The sequence below is a fragment of the Rhinopithecus bieti genome, unplaced genomic scaffold (genome assembly GCF_001698545.2).
Source record: "Rhinopithecus bieti isolate Rb0 unplaced genomic scaffold, ASM169854v2 scaffold_22040, whole genome shotgun sequence".
NCBI lineage: Eukaryota > Metazoa > Chordata > Mammalia > Primates > Cercopithecidae > Rhinopithecus > Rhinopithecus bieti.
The window spans coordinates 2,706,270-2,728,525 of NW_016811527.1; the positions used below are offsets into that span (position 1 = coordinate 2,706,270).

The 22,256-nt window shown below is 34.6% G+C and overlaps 1 protein-coding gene across 1 annotated transcript in view; it reads right to left on the minus strand.

Annotated features, from left to right (window-relative positions):
* VAV3 (vav guanine nucleotide exchange factor 3) overlaps positions 1–22,256 on the minus strand; it is a 140,735-nt gene that overhangs the window by 19,140 nt on the left and 99,339 nt on the right. The window contains exons 7-10 of the mRNA XM_017893971.1: positions 17,888–17,922; positions 11,653–11,769; positions 11,004–11,091; positions 4,823–4,952 (exon numbers count right to left, since the gene is read on the minus strand). Of these exons, the coding sequence (XP_017749460.1) occupies positions 4,823–4,952; positions 11,004–11,091; positions 11,653–11,769; positions 17,888–17,922 (370 nt within the window). The remainder of the gene's footprint in view (positions 1–4,822; positions 4,953–11,003; positions 11,092–11,652; positions 11,770–17,887; positions 17,923–22,256) is intronic.

A 22,256-nucleotide genomic window follows, 5' to 3' on the forward strand; every position in this document is an offset into this window, starting at 1 on the left:
GGTGCTGACGAATTGATGGGTGCAGCACACCAACATGGCACAAATATACATATGTAACAAACCTGCACGTTATGCACATGTACCCTAGAACTTAAAGTATAATAATAAAAAACAAAAAAAAACAAAAAAAAAAACAAATATGATCTGTTCAGTATAGGCTAGTGTTCCACATGTCCTGAAATTAACAGACCAGACCCTTCTATGTCTGAAGCAGGCAAAAGACATAGAAGTCTTTTGATCACTATCCCCCAATTCTTCAGATACAGCCAGCAAACGGGATCATCTCCACAACTGAAAACTTCTATTCTGAAATATTTCAGACTTAAAGTAGCAAGGATAACAAAAGGAATTCCCACATATTTTTCATTCAGACTCCCCAAATGTTAACAATTTATGATGTTTGCTTTATCAATCTATGTATTTTTCCTGAGCCACTTGAGAATAAATTGCAGACATAATGCCCCTTATTGCTAAATACTCAGCACACGTTCCCTAAAAACAGAGATATTCTCCTCTCTTGTATAACCACAGTACAATTATCAAAAGCGGAAAATTGCTTTGATGTGCTACTATTTCTTAAGAGAATTTATTCAAAATTTGCCAATTGTATCACATCTTTTATAGCAACATATATACACATTTTATAACATATACAAAATATATGTTACTATACACACACACATATATATACACACACGTGTGTGTGTATATATATATATATGTATCTTCTCAACCCCTGTTCTAGGATTCAGTCCAAACCACATGTTGTATGTAGTTGTCATATCTGTTGGTCTCCTTTAATCTGAAACAGTTCCTCAGACTTTCTTTTTCTTTAATGACATTGAAATTTTAAAAATATAGACCAATTATTTTGCAGAATGTCTTTTAGTTTGGAATTGTCTGACGTTTCCTCAGGATTAGATTCCACTTACGCTTTTTGGGGACAATAATACCACCAAAGTGTTGGCGTGTCCTACTGGGAGCATTATATTAGGAGGTACATGATATGTATTTGTCCCATTATTAGTGACGTTAACTTTGATCACTTGGTTATTACTATTACTCTTTTGTAATTAATAAGTTCTTACAGAAGACACTTGGATATTATATAAATACAGCGACAGCCATTTAAAAAAATTACCCAACTCTACTCTGCGGCCCAACAAATTCTCTACAAATAAAAACTAGGCAAAATATTTAAGTTCCGCTTATGGGTCACAAATAGCTAATCATACAACTTTTCCTGATGCATCAATCTGCTAACATTACCTTACCTGCTTCTCTCATGCACACAAAGGAAAAAACCTAAGATGCTATTTTTAAAAGAACATTATAAAATCTCTAATCTCATTCCTCATTCATGAGATGAGAAAGCTAAGGCCCAGACAGGCTAAGTGACTTGCCTAAGGTCAGACAGCTACTCTGGCAGACCTGAAAATAATTAAGTGTTCATTGTAGAGCAAGAAAGGCAAAAGTCAATTTAATGCCCTACAAATATGCAAGCCCTACAGGTAAACCTAAAGCAATCTAAGGCAGGTTTGAGATGACCATTTTGGAAAACAATGGGATTTTTACAAAGATCTACAGAACAACTTTCACGGAGTCACTGAAGTTTCTAGGGGAAGCCCAATAGCTCCCTGCTATGCCTGAGTTCCCCCTTTGTTCTTTTTCTTTCTCTCTTTTCTTCTCAGTTAGAAATGTTCTTAAGTCATTCCAAAGACAAAGATAAAATCCCATCTCTCTGGGAGACAGGCTGAGAGATGGCCTACGATGGGCTCCTAACTTTAAAATGTTATGCTCCTTGCCCAATACTTTGGACACTTGCTTAATTCTAATCAGCATCTTTTTAAATGTTATTTTGCACTTGCATAAGATAGTCCTGTCATAATCTTATCACATTGTACATACTTGAAAAAATAATTGGTAAACATTCTAAGGACATTCTAACCTAGAGTAGCCCAAAAGTAAGTGGCCTCTACAGTGTCCTGGGGCTTTCTTTTCCAAGGTGACTAGATTATTTAAAAATAATAAGAATAAAAAACAGCAGGTTTCAGGAGTTGAAGTTCTATTCTCAACCTCTACTCAGAACACAGAATGGTTCCAAGCTTTACCTTGCCTGCTCTGTATCCTCCAAGGCCTTTTAGAAGTAATGGAGATGCCATTTCTGTCCAACCCAGTATCCCAAGGTAATACTGCTTGGTGAATGTTATTTTTAGATGATAGCAGCATACCTAAAGCTATGAACCAAAAGTAAGCAATATGAAGACATCTTGCACAATCTTTCTATATACAAACATGTCACTTCCTGGGATGTATAAAATGCATAAAAACAGAAGCAGTCTTTCTTTAAGGGTGAACTTTTATCAAGTCTTGGTATAAAAATAAGCAAGTTATATTTAAAATATCATAAAGGCAAAGATGTACACTGCTATGAGTCATAATTAGTAAATGTATTCAAGCCTTAGAAATATAGGAAAGTGCTGTGTTAGAATAAGAGTTAGAAGTAGCAGCAGTAGTAAAGGAAGTAGAAGTTGTAGAGTCAGTAGTAACTTTTACTGTTTACCATGTAAGAGCACTATCCTAAGTGCTTTATATAGAACACCTCATTTAGTTCCCAGAACCATCTTAGTCTTCCTCTAATTTTATACAAAGTTAGTATAAAGTAAATCAATCATTGGGATGGTATCACAAATTTGATCTAAGATTGTAATCCTTCTTTGCAGTAACGAATGACTAATCTTGGAGTGTTAACCACAGTGCAATCATTACTAACCCACTACGTTTCTTTCCTTTTAAGTCACTTTATGAGGGAGATCTTCCCTGACCACTCTATATAAAAATATGAAACTCCTCCAAGCCAGACTTGCCTGAGTCTCCCCATTAAAATGTAAACTCCATAAAGGTAGGAACTTCGTCTTCTTAATTGCTATATCGCAGAACCAGAACAGTGCCTTGAGTGTGTTAGATGTTTAATATATCTGTTTAACGAATGAATAATTGATGAACGAAACCAAACTATAACAAATATAAAATTTTAAATGAATTGTTTGATTTCCCTTCACAATTACAAAAAAAAGTTTTAGTGGCTTAAGTTGTCAGAATTTCTTAAAAAGACTGGGTAGGGAAGTTTGAACTCATGACTTTATTAGTTGAAAAATTTATCTGGGGCTAGCATGGATATTCAAAGACATTCTACTGCCTATGCTTAAAATGCCCTGTCATTCCCTTCTTAGTTATCAAACAAGTTTGAGCATTAAATACTTCATTAAACATGAGACAACATTTTAAGTTAGGCAACTTCATTCATTGCCGGCGACATTCTCTGAGTACTTCCATGTATTAAACACTAAGGAATTGGCTGGGAGTGAACCACAGAGTGAAATATGAGGGGCAGTGACCTTCCTACCTAACATGGGACATCTGTTCTCCCTGTCTACCCACTTCTCCCTCCTACGTTCTCTAGAGCTAAGTGAACGACTCAAACAGGATTTTTCATCTAACCAAACTCCCTGGCAACTTTCATTATCTCTTGCTGCTGGGAAGGCAAAGAAACAGAGCTTTGAAAATTACATGTTTCATGCTGGGAGAAATATTATAGATTCAACAGAGTTTTAAAAATTTGTAGGAAAATTGCTTTTAGAGAAAACTTCCACTTTTGAATGAGCAAAAATTATGCCTGTTTGAGAATCTAAAATAATCAGGTAATCTTGGGCTACAAAATAACAAGATAAAATGTAATCGGTGTTTAAAGTTTTAACATAAAGTTCACTCTACTTTCATTGTACGAGCTTAGGCATACACCATTGATCACTGTGAGGAGAACATCTATTAAATTACTTGAATAAAAAACATGTCAGTTGATGTGACAGATTGTTTGTTTACTTAAATTGAAAAGTATAAAACTTTACTGATGTTGTTGAAACCCAGAGCATTACCTGTTCCCTTTTTAGTTTCTGCTTTTAGGGAAAAATATTAAGTTATGTTACACTGATGCAAATTCTGTTTTCAAATACCTCTAGATATCCTAGTTTTGCTTAGGCTAAAGATTCTAAGAGTAATGAAATTGTATTCATTTCTTCCCCAAAACACTTATTTAAAAAAATAAAATGATATCAAATTAAGAGAATAAAATCACACCTTCTTGATGACATTTTTCAATTTTTTTTTTTTTGTTACATGCTATATCTATCTCCAGGAAGATTACGTAACATTAAACGATGAGAAAAAAGGTTTTCAACTTAGACTCACAGTCCAACCATAACATGTTTTTGTTTGCATGCTAATCTTTTGTGATTAGTTGTGGCACAGGGCTCAGTCTGAAAGAAAGTGGCTAATGTATGGTTTTAGAAATACTAGCATCCAAAAAAACACATTAGTAATATCAAAATTCTGAAAGTAGTCACTGAAATATACCATAAGCAGATTTGAGATACTAGGCGAACTGGAGAGCTGTGTACCAGCCCTGCTTAAATACTATTACTCAAACAGAATTATGACCACACACATTACATGTAAGTTAAAAAGAGTTTAGTTAATATTAAAGTCAATGAAAAGTATAAAATGTAAATATTAGCATATCTTTTACATTTCTGATGGATTTTGAACATAAACATAATTTTAATTTGCCATAAAGATCTATAATTAGATGTGTTCACAAGCCTGTTCGTCCATCTGACTCTACTGAACTCCAGAAGAAAAGTCCTTGCTCATGCATTAGCACATCCATTGGTTACATGTTAAACTTTGGAATGAAGATGTTTAATGTTATTGTGCATCTAATTTTTACGTGACAGTAAATTGTATTCTCAATTATAATACTCACAGCTGTTGCCTGCTCTATTAACCCTCTGTCCAGTTGAATGTTCTGGCTCCTTGTATGGAAACTGCAGAGTTGTATCTAAGGTTCTGAACCCTTCCTTGAGAGAATGATGCTTGTAGTACTCCACAAGTTCCTTTGGAAAAAAGAAGCAAACATATTTTTGATAAAGATACTTTTGTTCTCAAACACATGAACTCCTCAGCACATAAATACAATATAAGGATGACCAATTTAATGCTAAATTTTCCACATGTATATGGAAGATTAAGTAAATGATAATCTCTCCCTGTTGTCTGGATGTACATGACACCTACCTAATAGCTGTCCTTGTTACTCAGGCCATTAATAATATGAGTTACCCCCTGTTGTTATTCACAGATGGAGAACATCCTGTTAGTCTTCAGTCAGATGTAGAAAATGAAAAGAAACCATACTAAATCTCAGTTTCAGAGTGGTAATTATTGTTCTTATTTATGAAATACTTGCCTTTCTAAACCAAAATAAAAGGAACAGCTGCTTGCTGAATATATAGCAATTTCTAGTTTCCTGCACTTACTTTCTTTCAAAATGGCAGAAGAACAAACTTAACACTTTTTCATGGTAAACAAAACTTGATAAAGCACAAATGGTACTTGACATTGTTTTTAGTTTCTGATGAAGTATAGTACCCATCATAGCTCCGCTTATCTGCTACTCACAGAAGTCAATGTAATTCTTTCCAATTTTCTCTTATAAATAATTTGTCTTAAATACATCTAAGCCTAATGTAATAACCACATGCCATCCTTCAAATTATGGTTTCAGAAAATTTCACAGGTTGGTTTCATAGATTCTGCAGAAATCTGAATCTCTCTACTGTAAACTGAAACTGAATAATAATTCACAATAAAAATGTATCTTATCATCAAATGAGTACTGTAGATATAAAAATTTTTTATAAATATCTGAAATGAAAATAAAAGAAAATCACTTTTAAGTTAATTATTCAATGCTTTTATTGGAGCACTTGTTTAAAATAAAAAAGAGAAAAAAAAAAAACCACTCAATTCTTTTAAAAATCCCACTGCCATCAACTTAATATCTGTGTTCAGTGGTTATGTTCAAAGTTCCCCAAACAAATCAATGAGTCCAAAATCAGCTGAAAGAAGAAAAGAGAATCATCGATGATTTATTATTTAAGACAAAACTTGTGTTGTGGAATGCACTGTACCAGGAGCTTCAGGGGTCACAGAGATTACAAAGCTAAGCCTCCTGCCCTTGAGGAGTTCTCATCAAGGGAAGGGAAAGTTCAAAGGCAGGAGAGAGAACTTGGTTTTGTGTATCCAATGAGAAGGATGACGGAAAGTTTTGTAATACATGTAGCTTGGCTTAAACTGAAGAACTAGCAAAATTACAATAGCCAGGAACCGGGGAAAGATCATTTTAGGTAGAGCAGGCAGGCTGGAAACAGACACAAAGGTGATAAACAAAATCACCTTTCACACGCTAAAAGCAGCACAGTTTGGCTAAAGCACTGGATAAGGCAAATGGCGATTTTTCAATCGCGCCTACAAAATGGGGCTAATAAACCATTTCACAGATGACAACAAAGAACATATAAAGTACCTAATACATGTGAAAAATCATAACAGCAACCACATTATCCCATGTGCCAGGCCCTTTACATAGTTTCTTATAACCTTCACTCAAGAACATTATCAAATGGACCTTATTCCCATTGAAGCTCAAATCTCAGTGAGGTAAGTGAACTTACGCAAAGTCACACAGCTAGCGTCTTTCTCCCAAGTTTGTGCTCTTAACTATATCATACTACTAGCAAATAGTGCCTACCAAATGTAAATACAAAAACAAGGGCTGGGCATGGTGGCTTGTGCCTGTAATTCCAGCACTTTGAGAGGCTGAGGCAGGTGGATCACCTGAGGTCAGGAGTTCAAGACCAACCTGGCCAACATGGTGAAACCCTGTCTCTACTAAAAATACAAAGAAGTTAGCCAGGTGTGATGGCAGGTGCCTGTGATCCCAGCTACTTGGGAGGCTGAGGCAGGAGAACCCCTTGAACCCAGGAAGTGAAGGTTGCAGTGAGCTGAGACCTTGCCACTGTACTCCAGCCTGGGCAACAAGAATGAAACTCTGTCTCAAAACAAAACAAAACAAAACACCAAAAAACACACATAAAAAAAACAGGGAGGCAAAAGTGAAGTAGTTTTTGCTATGTGTTCATGATGTACTAGGTACTTTATTTTCTTAAGACTTAAGATGTTAGGGTCTTGCAAATATTATATCTATAACTTGAAAAACATGTATTTCTTCCTTTTTTCCTTGGGCCAGATAATGTGGGTCCTTGTTGAAGCAAGAAATTTGTAATCAGACTGACCTTTAAAATAAAAGAGAAAAAGAAACAAAAGACCCTGTAGAAATTTGTATCTTCAAAATGGTTTCAATTATCAGAATATGCATTTGTATTTTGGTGAATTTTAACATGTTTTGCACAGACAAGGCATAGAATTAAATTCTACTTAGTGACCAATATTTCTATTTATTTTTTTAAAAATATGAAGCAAAATTGTGTGAGGTCTCTGGAAGAAATACACACACACACACACACACACACACACACACACACACACACACATAATGTCACTGGTACAAATGATACCGAAGAGTTTTCTCCTAGTCTTATTACTTAAATTGAGTAAAATGTGTTATTTTCTTTAGCAAATGTGAAAACAAACTTGAAAGGAATTATAAGCTATAGCTTTGAACTTCAACATAATTTTGTTATAGGTAATATGAATTTTATGATTTTTGCTATGAATTACAATTTATGTGAATTTGGCTAGAAACCATAGAATTATTATACTGAAAAAGGATTTGGTGATTATTTAATACTCACCCACCCCCAAATTTTATGGAAGAAAAAATGAGTTTTCCAAGGCCTAGGGTCATGCGGCTTAGTAAAATGCAAAACACTCTTTATCACTTCACTAAGCATGGAAGATATTTTAGTTCCATTTTTACAGTCGTATGAGGGTAAATCTTCCTACATGTTTCTAACTGGGTAGAATTAAATAGTATCACTATGGATCTTTTCCAATTTGCCTTTATGCTTTCTGTATTTTAGTCTAATCCACCCCTGCTTTAACAGTCATTGACCTTCAGGTACAACAAGTAAATAAGAAGACTCTAAACAAAAGAAATCGCTAAGCTTTCCTTATCTCACACTGACACAGCAGTGTCAACAATTCAAGTCTCTTAAAAATAATGAGTGAGAGCCAGTCATTCCAATTACCAAGGAAACAGGCAATGGAGATGGTTTATAAACAGCATTTGGACATGGACTGTCTGGCATACATGAAAATTAGAACAAAATTAATGCCTTGTAATCTGGATACAGAAATTCATTTAGGATTTGCATTTAATGACTAAGAAAAACAAAGATTCTGATTAACCAAGCTAGTGAAACTCAAGGGAAAAAGGTTAGGTCATAACCACCTAACGTCAACCTTCTCATTGAGAAACCAGTTAATGTAAAAGAAGCTCTGGAGTTTACTTATGTTTTACACGCTTTCCAGATTTAAATTTAATTCCAGGCCCTGTTGTGTTTCACAGATACAAGAGTATACTAATAACAATAATAAGAGGATATTGAACTATTCTTAAGAAACAACTCCACAGATCACTCCTTACTTATAATAGGGAAATGTGTTTAACTCCAACATGGTAAAGGGTAACTCTTTGAAGTTAGTATGATCTTGATTTTGAGAAGCCTTCACACCAATTAATCATCTTCTACCTCCTTCCAGAAGTTCAGGTTGCTAAAACATGAGCCATTCCTTCTGACCAAGTATTCATGTGGCATTTCCCAGCCTAGGTTCCAAGGAGTGCTCTATGGTGAAGTTCTTGGTGTAGACATACTTACTGATTCTTAAAGCATCTTTTTAGAAAGGTTGAGTCCTTTTGAGTTCTTCAGAAAGTGATTTCACATAGTAAGGACTCAATATAAATTTGCTCAACAAATGAACAGAAACCAAAAGGAGGGCTAACTTCAGATTAGTTCAGCTGCCTCTTCAGTAATTTTTACAGTTATTTGCTAAACCTGACAAAAGTGCTTTTCTGATACTGAGATTTTTTCTAGCTCCTTGTTTTTCTTTCCACAATTACATCCTTTGCTAATGTTTATTAGTTTCATTTTGCTGTGCTAACATTCTTAGTCCCTTCCCTTTAACATGCTGTTATTAGTGCTTCCTTACAAAAGATGCCCAGATATGGAGAAAAAACCACATATGCACATGTCTCTAATAGTGGCATTGCTGAGATCTTATACATAACATATACAAAAAGCTTACTTTAGTCCCGTGAGAAGTACTTTTAGTTCTTTTTCCAGAGAATATTATTGTAGAAACTTTTAAGGCTCTCTGACACAATTTTTTTTTAATGCTGGGTCTCTATTGCTTTCACTATAATCACAGCTTTACATGCAGATAGGAACTCATGCATCTATGTCTACTAATCCAGGTCACTGGTATTACTGGCTTTTCACATCTAACCTTGGCTTCTGAAGAACTTCCTTGAGTTGAACCCAGGTGACACAAAGCTAAATTGATTGGCCCTTTTCAGTGCCTATTCCTTTCATCTTCTTTGCTTGTCTCCTCTGATGGGAGTTACTTTTGCTACTTTCAAAGTCTGCAAGGCTGGCATTTATCTTTGGCCCTGCAGCAGTTTTTTAAGTCCCATAGTAACTACAGCACTGTGGAGCAGCCTCATTACCATCCAAGGAAGTTCTGCAGGTGAAAGCTCAAGCTGGTGTGTCTTGCAGAGATGTGGAGAGCCCCTATGCATGCTTTTATCATGTCTCAGCTGTGTCTGTCATTCATTATTTGTGCATCCACTTGCCACCTCCCTCCAAGTTTTCATTTTATGAGGTACCTCCTCTGGTCCAATTCTCTCTGTGCTCAGCCTGCTTGTTTCAACAGAATGTAAGTTACTTCCAGCAGGGAGGATGCCTAGATCTTGGTTACAAATTTGACAGAGTTTACACTTTCCAGGATACGACCTTGCTGCCCATCCTTAGCTTTTGAACTGGGAATGATCTTTACATCCATAGAGATTTTATTTTTCTTTCAACTCAAGATGTTTCTATTTCTTTAAAACACTGACACCTGCCTTGAAGCAGCTCTAAATTTTTGGATAAGGTATTCAAGCTGGCCTACTTTGTAAGGCTCCATTACACTCAGTTTAACTTTAATGTTAACATCTGTAAAGTGCTTTGAGATGTTTTCTGGAAGGATGCAGTATGTATCATTTGATTGATGGTTCAGTCAATGAGTGGTCCTTCCCAATGTTACTCAAGGTACTTAGCAGTACAAATGCATCTTATGTCCTATATCCAAACTCTTCATTATCTCAAGAAACTACCAAACTTGAGAAACATACTTGAGACCACTTAAGGAAATGTGAACTTAGAGAGTTTACTGTTAGCAATGCATACATGATGACATATACACATTGTTTAAATAACATACACAAAATATTCTTATATGCTAACAAAAGTATGAATCAGTTGTATTTTTTTAAAACTGTGGGAATAATCCTTATTCATTTGATGTGATTTGACAATTATACTATTTCCATTTAAATACACAATTCCTATGAAATATCAACTGTTAAGTGGCAAAAATGTTACCTTGTTAATGCATAATTATCCAAGGTAATGAATGAGAACCACAGTAGAGATCACTTAAAATAGCAGAAAATATAAAAATCTTTTCAATTTGACTTTACATCGCATTTTATAAAAAATGGACCCAAATGTTAGACATATTTTACTAATTACAACTTTTTGTGTTATAATTTAAAATACTGTCCTCTGCCTGAATCAGGACACAGAGGCAAAGGAAGAAAAAAGAGGAAAGAAAGTTATATTAAAAATCTGCTGTGTCATTTAAACACAAACCAAAACTGTATCTAAAACCTGCAAACAATTTACAATGAAGAATATGATTTGAGCAATATAAAACTTAGAGATTTTTAAATTAGAATTTTCAGGATTTTGTTGCAAAATTAGAATACGATTCTCTTTAACTTTTCAGTGAGCAAAATTTCCAAGAAACTATAGAATTAAAATGACCTTTCTAACAAAAGAAAAATAAGGATCCCAGATTGAAAAGAAATAATCAATGCTTACCATTAAACTTTTAAATTTTCTATTTTCTGCAATGTGAAAAAAGCCATCTCTTGTTAAAATTTTGATGTGCTTTGCTTCATTATTGTACCTGTGGGCAATGAATAACTTATGAATATAAATGTGTTTTTAATCAGTAGAAATCAATAATTACCAGAGGGCATGCCCCAATAACATTATAGGAATTAATTCTGCAGACAAAATATATACCTATGCCAATACACTGGTGACAGCTAATTAACAAAATATATTTACTGGATTGGTTGAGGATATAACCAATATTTGAAGTGAGAAGGGAGGTTGGATTTGACTATTCATTATGTGCAATTTATTTAGTAAGTTCAATTTGAGAATGTAGAAAAATAAGACAAAAATCTAGAAATTTATACTGTTAGTATTTACTAGAAATATACACACATCAAACCACCAAAACACAATATTATGAAAGAAATCTAATATGCCAATTAGCAGCCTATAACACTTTTACTGTTTTCAAAGATATTTTCAAGTATTAATGAACTGTCTGGATAGATGCATTATTTCTTCTGCAATTAGAACTTTAGTTTTCAACTTCAGTGTTATACATGTCAGATGGTCTATGCAATTATGAAAACAGGAAATCTATTTCTGTAAAAGTACTTGTCCTACTTACTTAATGCTAATTGCATATTCTCCTGACTCTTTGGTCCTGTGCCTCACAAGGTAAGTACTATTTACCCTGTTAATAAGTTCAGTCTCTGCTTGCAATCTTTCCATTGCTCCAGCATACCTGTAAAACACAATGACACAGAAAATTTGGATAATATACCTGGAAGAGAACAGAGGCTAAAAGTAAGTATCTCTCAATATTTAATTTAGTGGCAGAGCTGAGCTGTTGGTAATTCTGTACTAATTACATTGCTTAAGAAAATAAAATCAGTAAAAGGTCCTTTAATACGTCCAAACACAAATGCTCTACAAAGCTAACAACAGCAAAATGAACAGTGCCTAACACCCTCTAAGCACCTAGTAAACAAATGGGACAAAGAGGAGTCAGTGGGTATTGGGTAAAAACACAGTTGTGGGAGCTTAAGGACAGGAAGGAAAAAGACTTGTAGGGAGAGACGGCCCTGTATAACATACACGGACACACTTATGTTAGCTTTTCTATATATACTATGAAATGAAATCTCCTTTAAGTATCTTTTTAAAAAAAATTCTAGTAATGTTATTTTAAATAACTATTTTTTGATATGAGATTAATTCATATAGTCCACAATTTTGATAACAAATTTTCTCAAGCAATTAGTTATAATGAGTAAAATTTAGTTTTAAAAGGTAGATATTTTTCAAAACCAGAATTCAATCTCCCTAGATTTTGCTGGCCTTAAGCATACAGAAGCTTCATAATAACTATAAAAACAAAAGGCCCAAATTCAATCTTAAAATAATCTTTAATGACCCCTCAAATCATATATAGGTGTAAAATCTCCTGGCAAGATACATCAGAGATTTTAGTCAATAGAACTTAAAAGAAAAATTCTGTTTACATTGGTTCTCTTTCAAAGCTAGTCAATAATTAATATACCTGAAAATCCTCTGGTTCACATATAGACTCTCATGTAACTCAGTATAAACATTCACCTCCAATGCAAACTTAATATTCATTTAAAATGCACATGGCAGGCATTCAATAAAAGTGTGTTGATGGAGGACATGTTAGGTTTCCCTCTAGTATAAAAGAGGAATTAAGGGCATTTTATGCAGGAATTAAGGGCATTAAAAGAAAAGTTGTAACAACTCATGAACTACTAGGACCTGGTAATAATCTGACTCATTCATGCCTACTTCTCTTCAACTTTATCTCTTATATCTGCCTTCATCACTAGTCTCCAGCCTTCTTTCAGATCCAGGAGTTTCTCGAGCTCCTTTTGAGCTTAAAGTCTTCTCACAGACTGCACTCTTGTCTGGAAACACTCATGCTCTATCAAGACAATATTCCTTCTCATTGCTAAAGTTTAGAGGGGTCTTCTCTGACCATACCATCTAAAGAATGTTGTCCTGCATCTTGTACTACCTACTCCATTATTCTCATTACAGTATCCCTATTTTCATGACACTTATCACAATTAGTATTCAGTGTATGCATTTTTATCAAAGCTATGCATTAAAGTAGTTTTAAAAGTCCATTCACATTATAATAACGAAAAAGCAGCAGTATTCCAACAGACCAGCATTCTACTCCAAGTCCCATTTCAAACACTGTACCTATTTTTCATTTCTACTTGTGTATTTCTGAACAATTATATGATAATTTCTTATCAATTTTAGACATAAGGAAGAAAAATCATCTTCTTTCTACCACCTGTGCTCACTCCTTTACAGTGCGGTTCCTCACTCTTGTCTTTCTGTAACCTCTACAAAGCCAAGCTGTCAGCTGGCCCAGTTTTGGCATGGTGTTCATTCAAAGAATATCTGCTCTCCAAAATAAAATTGCTTATGTTTTTGTTTGTTCAAGTTCTTTGTCTCTATCACAGATTCCTTCCAAATATACCTCCCAATAACACATTTTTCAACACCATTGCTATGGTTTGAATGTCCCCTTAAAACCCATGTTGAAATTTACGTTGTAATCAAAATGCAGTTGAAACTTTGTTTCATGCACAAAATTTAAAATATTATATAAAATTACCTTCAGGCTTTGTGTATAAGATATATATAAAACATAAATAAATTTTGTGTTTACACTTGGGTCCCATCCTGAATATAGCTCATGATGTTTATGCAAATATTCCCAAATCTGAAAAAATCTGAAATTCAAAACACTTCTGGTCCCAAGCATTTTGAATAGGGGATATTCAACCTATAGCTGCATTAACTGAATTAAGACAATCACATAATCTACCTGTTAATTTTCTCTGGAGCCTTTTCTTCTGAGCCCTCCACACTCTTCTAATTGATACTGCTTGATCTACTAAGCCTGTTGAATTACTGTAGTCCTGGGACTTCTCTTTGCTCCCCTTTCCTGGCTACTATATCTCCCCCTTCCTTGATTAGCTCACCCTTCAGCTTTTTCTAAACATACACAGTGTGTAATATTCTAAAGTCCCACATCTATGAAAATATTTTATTTTACCTAGTAATGCATAGTTTGGCTATGAATATTATTGAAATATTCATAGTTTGGCTATTGGGTAAATAATTCTAGGTGAGAAATTATTTTGGCTCTCAAATATTAATACATTGATTCATTGTCTTCTAATTTCCATTCAATCCCATTTCTAATTCTTTGTATGTGACCTGATTTTTTTCTCCTAGAAACCTTCAAATTCTTTCTGTATTCTCTATACTGCAAAATTTCATGAAAATGTGTGTTTTTAAATTTATTTTATATTGTCCTGGCCTTTCAGAAGTATCTTCAATTTGGAGCCACATATCCTTTGGTTCTGAGAAATGTCTGTATCATTTCTTTGATACTTGCTGTCCTTGGTTTTCTCTTTCTGGAATTTCTACTACTTGAATGCTGTATGCCCTGGATCAATAGCCTAGTTTCCACATCGCTTCTCCTCTATTATCTATCTCCGACTTTTTGGAAGATTTGCTCAACTTTATTTTCCAAGTCTTCTATAATATTCAAAGAGCTCCTTTTTGATTTGTTTTCTAAAACATTGAGCTTACATCCACTGAACTTAGGTTTTCTCTTAATTTTGAAGATGTAAATAAAAGTTTTTTTTTAAGTTGTCTGTTCGCTCTAATATCTATTTTCAAGTTTCTCTTTCTTTTTTTTTTTTTCAGTTCAAGGGTTTCCTCAAATGTATGGTTACTTTTTGTTGTTTGTTCCTACTTAAGAGGGATGCATACACAATTGACTGGAAGCTCTGTGTGTGTGAGCACCAAAGTAGGTCCACTGGGTAGGAGTCTGTTTTTTTTTTTTTTTTTTTTTTTTTTTTTTGAGATGAAATCTCACACTGTCACCCGGGCTGGTGTGCAGTGGCGTGATCTCGGCTGCCTGCAACCTCCATCTCTGGGGTTCAAGTGATTCTCCTGCCTCAGCCTCCTGAGTAGCTAGGATTACAGGCACCCACCACCATGTCCGGCTAATTTTTTGTATTTTTAGTAGAGATGGGGTTTCACTATGTTGGCCAGGCTGGTCTCGAACTCCTGACCTCATGATCTGCCTGCCTTGGCCTTCCAAAGTGCAGAGATTACAGGTACGAGCCACTACGCCCAGTTGAATCTGATCATTTGACAAGAACCTGAAGACCGAGCTGGGAAACACCCAAAGGTCTGGATTTTAGATTTTTAACTCTATTTCGTTTCTTTGGCCAAAAATCTTCCAAATTCCTGTCTGAATACCAAGACAGAGTAGTATGTGTATATGGGACCCAGCTGTCACAGTGCTAAAACTGAGCTACACAAGAGAACTGGAGAGCATCATCACTCAGTATACACAGCCCTCTGTTTTCACTATGGCATCTCCCCAGTCTCTGCTAGGCTTGATCTTTCCAAATCTAGGCCCTATATGGTTCACCTTTTCCACATAATATAGCTTCTAACTCCAGTGTCTCCTACTGCTGCAGGAAAGGGCAATTTGTTCGGACTACTATGGGAAAAGGCAGGGACCCTGACATCTATCTCTTGTTCTGCATACAGATTTTAGGACAGTTCCCCAGTTTGTAGTCCCAAATCTCATTTCTGTCTTTTAATACCCCCAAACATAGATTATTGAAGATAATCATCTTAATTTTCTATTTTATTTCATTCTGTATGCAAGAGACAAAATTTACCTTGTGCAAACAGCTTACTTTTAAATGTAGAAACAATGAGTAGATAATATAGTTGGTGATACTTAACTTCTCAGTGACTTGAGAACTACCATGCCATCATGCAAAGTAATTTTCTCTAAATAGTTTAGTATTTGTAAAATTGAAGGTTCTATTTTCTGGGGTAGTTGATCATTTTGTTCCCTAGCAGAAGACATTTCACATCAAACTGCCTGCTTAGTTTAAATAGATTGTCCAGGTTGCTCAAGAAAAAAAGAAAAGTAATTTTAAAATTCTACTACATCCTTATTTCTTGCTATTTTCAAGGCTCTCCCTTTGCCTGAACATCTTGCTTTTATAAGAATAATATTATTCTAACTTGTCATATTTTCAGTAGGATTTTACATATTGGCAAGGGTACATTTTAAAACTAAGGGTACAAAGCCTACCCTCGGGTGCCCTGAATGGTTCTCAGGTACCTAATATGTTTATTTCATAAAACCCATGCAGTTTGAGGTATTAGTATTTCATCTCTCAAATCATTACCTTTGTAACTATAATGCCAGTTACATGAAAAATGGTATAACAGAAGAAACCTAATCATCACACTTTCAAGATTTTTAACAGTTCCTGATGTTTTTCAGTTTGATTGTCAATGCTATCAGCTCTAGTCTCCAAATTTAATTTCTTTCAGGACTATAGTTTAAAATTCCACAGACACTAATGACTTCAAATTGTCTTCAATCAGGTAAAAATGAAGCACATTCCCAGTTCTATCACAAACCTGCTGCAATTTCTTCAGCAAGCTCATTGCTGAGGCGCAGGGAGGGATATCAGGAAGGGTAGACAGTAACTACAGAAGACAGAGTGACTTCCAGAGAAGGGGAGGTGTAGGAGGGCCCGAGGAGAATCCCATACATTGCACAATGGATTCCTACACTTTGAAAAGTAACTCAGCATTTTCCATGCTTTTGTTATAGAACAGAAAATAATCAGAATATGTAAAAAACATCAGATAACTCACATGGTAACATGCAAACCCAACTAGTACTATACATTCCCAGGATATTATATTTATATATGTATTCTGATCTCTCGTTTCTATGCATGTATTTTAATATCAAGAAAATAAAATAGATTCAGTCTTTTAAGAGGAGTCAAATGCAAAATTCAGGAAAACAAATAGAATTGAATAATGTGCTCACATTCTGTATTTTGGGGGCAGTATAGCAATGTACAGATGGCATAACTTGGAATTCTGGCGTTACCACTCACTAGCTGCACGTTCTGTTTCTTTGTTTCTCCACCCATAAAAATAACAACAGTCACCATCATTTTTCTTATATAAATGTTGAAGAAATAAAACAAAACATGTACGGTACAAAGCATATAACAAATAGTATATATTAGTTATGATAACCATAACTATACTAAATCCTAAATATATTTTTTAATAGTTGGAGATAGCTAGCAAATAATAATTACTATCCACGACACTTCCTAGGTTTTGTTAATGATACTGCCAGCTGCCAAGTGGTAAGGGTACCCCTATCTTTATGATATATTTTGTTGCTGCCACGTTATATGTTGTAAATTTTATTTTTAGAAGCTATTAGTGTCGGCCACAAGCAGTGGCTCACACCTGTAATCCCAGCACTTTGGAGGATCACTTGGGCTCAGGAATTCAAGGCTGCAGTGGGTTATGATGGCATCACTGCATTCCATCCTAGGCGACAGAGCAAGACCCCATCTCTAAAACTATAACAATTTTTAAAAAAATCTACTGCTGTCCCTTTTGAGCTAATTTTTAGTTTTAGAAAATGAAACCATATTTTTCTCTCTGCTTTATTAAATACATAAAATATAAGATACATATGCATATGTTCCATTCCTTTCTGTGGCTGGTATCAACTTTATCTGTCAAGGGCACTGGGTGCTCATGCATGCACACACACCTCCCTCTCAGATAAAGATATGGAAAGGTCAGCAATACATGAATTCATTATGGTGTTTTGTTACATCTGAAAACACCTTTAGCCGAGACAAATGGAAATGGAATATGGTTTACTATCCCCACATTTAAGGCATCCTGGAGCTAAGGGTATGGTATTTCAACCTAGCTACATAAACATTTTTAATACTTACCAGGGTTGGCAAGAATAATCTACTGGTTTGGGCACCTAGGATATAAAAGGCAAAATAGATTAAGTTTACTTAAGGGAAGCTTTTAGAAATCAATCATTAATTCAGTTCAGCTGACTCAGCTCTATAAAACCCTAAGTAGCACAGTCCTGGAACTATCCACTGGCAATTTTATACAGAGTGAATCATAGTATATGTTAGATAAGTAAAAAATAATTCATTTCACTTTAATTCATTCTTTCATTCATTTTACTGCCACTGTAACTCTAAGAGGAGAGATAGCAGGCAAATATGAACTGGAAACTTTTAATATTTATTATCAAGGCAATTTAATCCTATCTAAGAAAATTAAAGTGAAAACATTATTAAGAAAACCAAATAGCACTTTATTTTCCAAGACCTTGGAAAACATGCAAATTAAACAATATACAATGGATAGAGACTCTTATTTTGTAATAAATTCCAAATTCTGATTTAAAATCTACCAACTAGAAACCTTTATTCAGAAAAAAGGCATGAAAATAAAATACTTATTTTCCTTTTTTCTCTCATAGAACTTTGCACAAGGAAAAATACTGCATTTTCTATTCAAACAGAGAAAGAAAATTTGTAGCAGCTGATGGTCAAATAGAAAATGAACAAAGACAGAGCAGGTATATTAATGTTAAAAATAAGAAATAAAATACATTGTATAGAGAGGGTTACAAAGTTTAAAAATTCCTAGGAATAGGAGTAGAGATAGTTTGTCTCATGTCCAAATCTCTGATATATGTATCCCATGCTAATACTGGGATTTTTATATTAGGTGATTGAAAATATGTTCCCTCATTTGGAACAGTAAAAACTCCAGTATTTCAGAGATTAGCCAATGTGAACATGTCTCTAGCCATGCTAGTCTTCATAATGTGCTTACTATTTTGCCCTTTCAGGTTAAGAGTTATCTACAGGTTGAGCATCCCTTATCTGCAATGGTTGGGACTAGAGATGTTTCACATTTTGGATTTACAAAAAATTAGAATATTTCCATTACATTCAGCATCCCTAATCCAAAAATCTAAAATCTTACATGCTCCAATAAGCATTTCCTTTGAGCCTCATGTTGGTACTCAAAAGTTCGGACTTTAGAGCATTTCAGATGTCAGATTTTCAAATGAGGAATACTCAAACTGTATCAAAATAATCTTTCTAATCAGAACATTTGATTATTAATCAAATATTTTATCCTATGGGATTACATTTTTTTAAAAACCACTTTGTAAAATCCTGATAAACAGCAATTAATACTGAACGGTAATTGATACCCATGTCTATATCATTCAAATAGTTTCTTACAATTTTTGTTTTCACAAATAAATTGATCTTCATAGCTTCCCCTTCGATGATAAGATATACATGGGCCTTCTGACAATCTGATGGGGAAAAGCTACTTCCTCTTTCTCCCTGTTCTTAAAAGATAATGTAATTTATTCTTCAACCAGCTTTCCATAGAGAGTCAAAAAAAAAAAAAAAAAAAAAAAAAAAAAAAAAAAAAAAAAGGAGACAGGAAGGAGGAGAGTAAAGAATTTCAAAATATTCTGGCTGTGGACTCCTTTGGCTGTTAAAAAGGTTGGAGATCCAAAAAAGGAAACAGTGACATAAGATTCTAAAACAGAACAGGTAACTGAGGCTGCTCCACCCTGAAGTGTCCCACTAGAGCTTTTCTCTCCAGTGGGTGCATTATGACAGGTGAAGATCCAGGACTACCTTCCCAGCCATGATCCCTATTACTCGGGTGGGTCCTACCCTTTTCCATCAGTCATGGGCCCTCTGCACTTTCTTCTGTGTAGTACGGGTCCTTGTCTGGACAGATACTTCATATTTAAGATTATAGTTAATTTCCTTTTGGGAACTTTTTCATCTTTGAGCATACGGTTACTATTTTTCTCTAATGCCATTTTCTGTCAGCACCATAGTCTATTAACACTGCTAAACTTCTGCTATGAACATATAGTTTTTAAAAAACATTTTATTGAGAATATAGAATCCATACAAAATTATTCATACACACACACACACAAATATTTATATGGGTCTAAATATATATAAATAAATGTATATGTGTGTCTATGTGTGCTTCTTCCTGAAGTACATACCTTATGAAGCTAGATGGCACACTTAAAAGTGAACTTTGTATTTGTTTGAATAAACTCTCACTATTTCATCCTTTTTTTGAGAAATTTCTAAGAGGATAGTAATTTTCTCTCACAACTTCTAACGCATTCTTATTGTTTCAGATATTAATCCAGACACTATAGGTTCACACTGTATAATCTCTATTTGGTTCTTTTTTGTAGTTCCTATTTCTCTTTTGAGGTTTTCTGTCCATTCATTATGAACATGTTTTCCTTTGTGTCCTAGAGCACCATAATAGCTGCTTTTAAAATCTTTTCCTAAGTCATCATACGGGAAATCACAGGGTTGATCTCCCTTCATTCTCTTTTCTGTTGAGTATGGTTCACATTTTCCTGCTCCTTTGTATACTGAGTAATTTTATATTGTATCTTAGACAATTTGAATGAATGATCTACTGCAGAGGCTCTGGATTTTCTCATGTTCCTACAAAGAACCTGGCTTTCCTTAAAGTTTATACACAGAATTTGAGGTTTCCTCTCTCTGACTCCTTTTAAGATTTCCTACATCCTTTTCCAGCTGCTGAGACTGCATTAAACTCACTCCATAGTCTGGTTCTTTAAGCCAGAAATATCATAAAGTTTCTATCTGAATTTTAGCCACCCTGCATGGTACAATCCAGTGCCTGTCTTCGAGCTAGTCATAAAACAAAGAAATTCACCCTAGTACCATTCCTTTTTCCAAGTGTCAATCTTCTCCTGGGCAGTGCCTTCAGATAGTTTTGTTTTGATATTTTGTCCACAACTTGTAGTTATGTGTGGGAGGACTGGCCGAATACGAGCTATTCAACAGTTATCAGAAGTGGAAACTCTTGTTGCTTCTATTACTGCTGTTGTTAGCTGGGTCTAATAATCAACCCTTTATAGATAACCTATCTTTTGTCTCAGTTAGTTTTAGTATTTTGCCTTTAATGTCTTCCAGTTTCATTACAATGAATCCAGGTGTTGATTAATTTTAATGTATGCTCCTTGACTCTGAAGATTAGTTTTATTATAGAATCTGGGAAGTTCTCAGGCATTGTTTGTTTGAATATTGCTTTTCTACAATTATCTATTCTCTCCTTCCATTAAATGTATTTGCATCTCATCACTCCATTTTCTGTTTTATTTTTAATTTCTTAATCTCGCTGAATTATTCTTTGAGAAATTTCTTCAGATTTCTCCTCCAATTTCTTACACAACTGTGTCTGATATGCCACATAATATGTTCACTAAGGCTTTCATTTCAATTACTATACCTGAATCTTTTTCATATATACCCAATTAGTGTCTTGCTTTCCGCTTAGATTTTTTCCCTTTAATTTCTTAAACTATATTAAGTCTAAAATTTTGAATTTAGTATCTAAAATTCAAATATTTGCTATAGTTGTCAGTTTAATTATATATTTTATTGTTTCTGCTGATCTTGGCATAAGGTGGTTTGTTTCTGGATTCATTTAAAGATTCCAAATTGTAAATGTATGTTCCCTAGGACATTATGTATAAAAATCCTTTGGGAAATGTGTGCAAAGAGGCTCTGATCCAGAGAGAATTTGAATTTTCATTGGGAGAATAATTAATGTGGAATTTAAAAAAAATTTTTAATTTTTTATTTGAGACAGAGTCTCGCTCTCTCACCCAGACTGGAATGCAGTGGAATAATCTGGAATAATTTTAAACTACATTTCCAGCTTAGAATTATTTAGGTAGCAGAGCTGGTATGAATTTCAGCCCTTCATCTGGATGGTTTTAGATTTAAAGTTAGAAATTCTCAAGGGAGACTGCTTTCCTTTTTTCTTTCCAATCCTGAACCAATACCAAGGTAGGCATATCATCATCAGCGGGATGGATTTTCTCCTAGTTCATCCACCGAGGGCTCCTGGAATCAGAGGTATACCCAATTTTGCATTGTGCTGCAGTTCCAGGCTTTGTCTCTAGTTGCCGTATTGCCAGAAATGAAGTTGACTCATTTATGAACCGCCTGTGTTTTCCTCAGTTTTAGGTTTCTACCTGCCTATTTCAGAACTTTTGAGGAGAAGGATGTAGCACATACAGGAAAATAAATTTTAAGCCCAGAATAGAACATTCAGCACTACTCATGGACCCCCGATAAACAATATCAAAAGCAATACCATTTTGCAAACGCCCTCAAACTATCCTCTCCCCTTCAAATTCCCCTCTATGTATCTTCACTTAACTTGCCCTATAATTAAAAAAAAGAATCT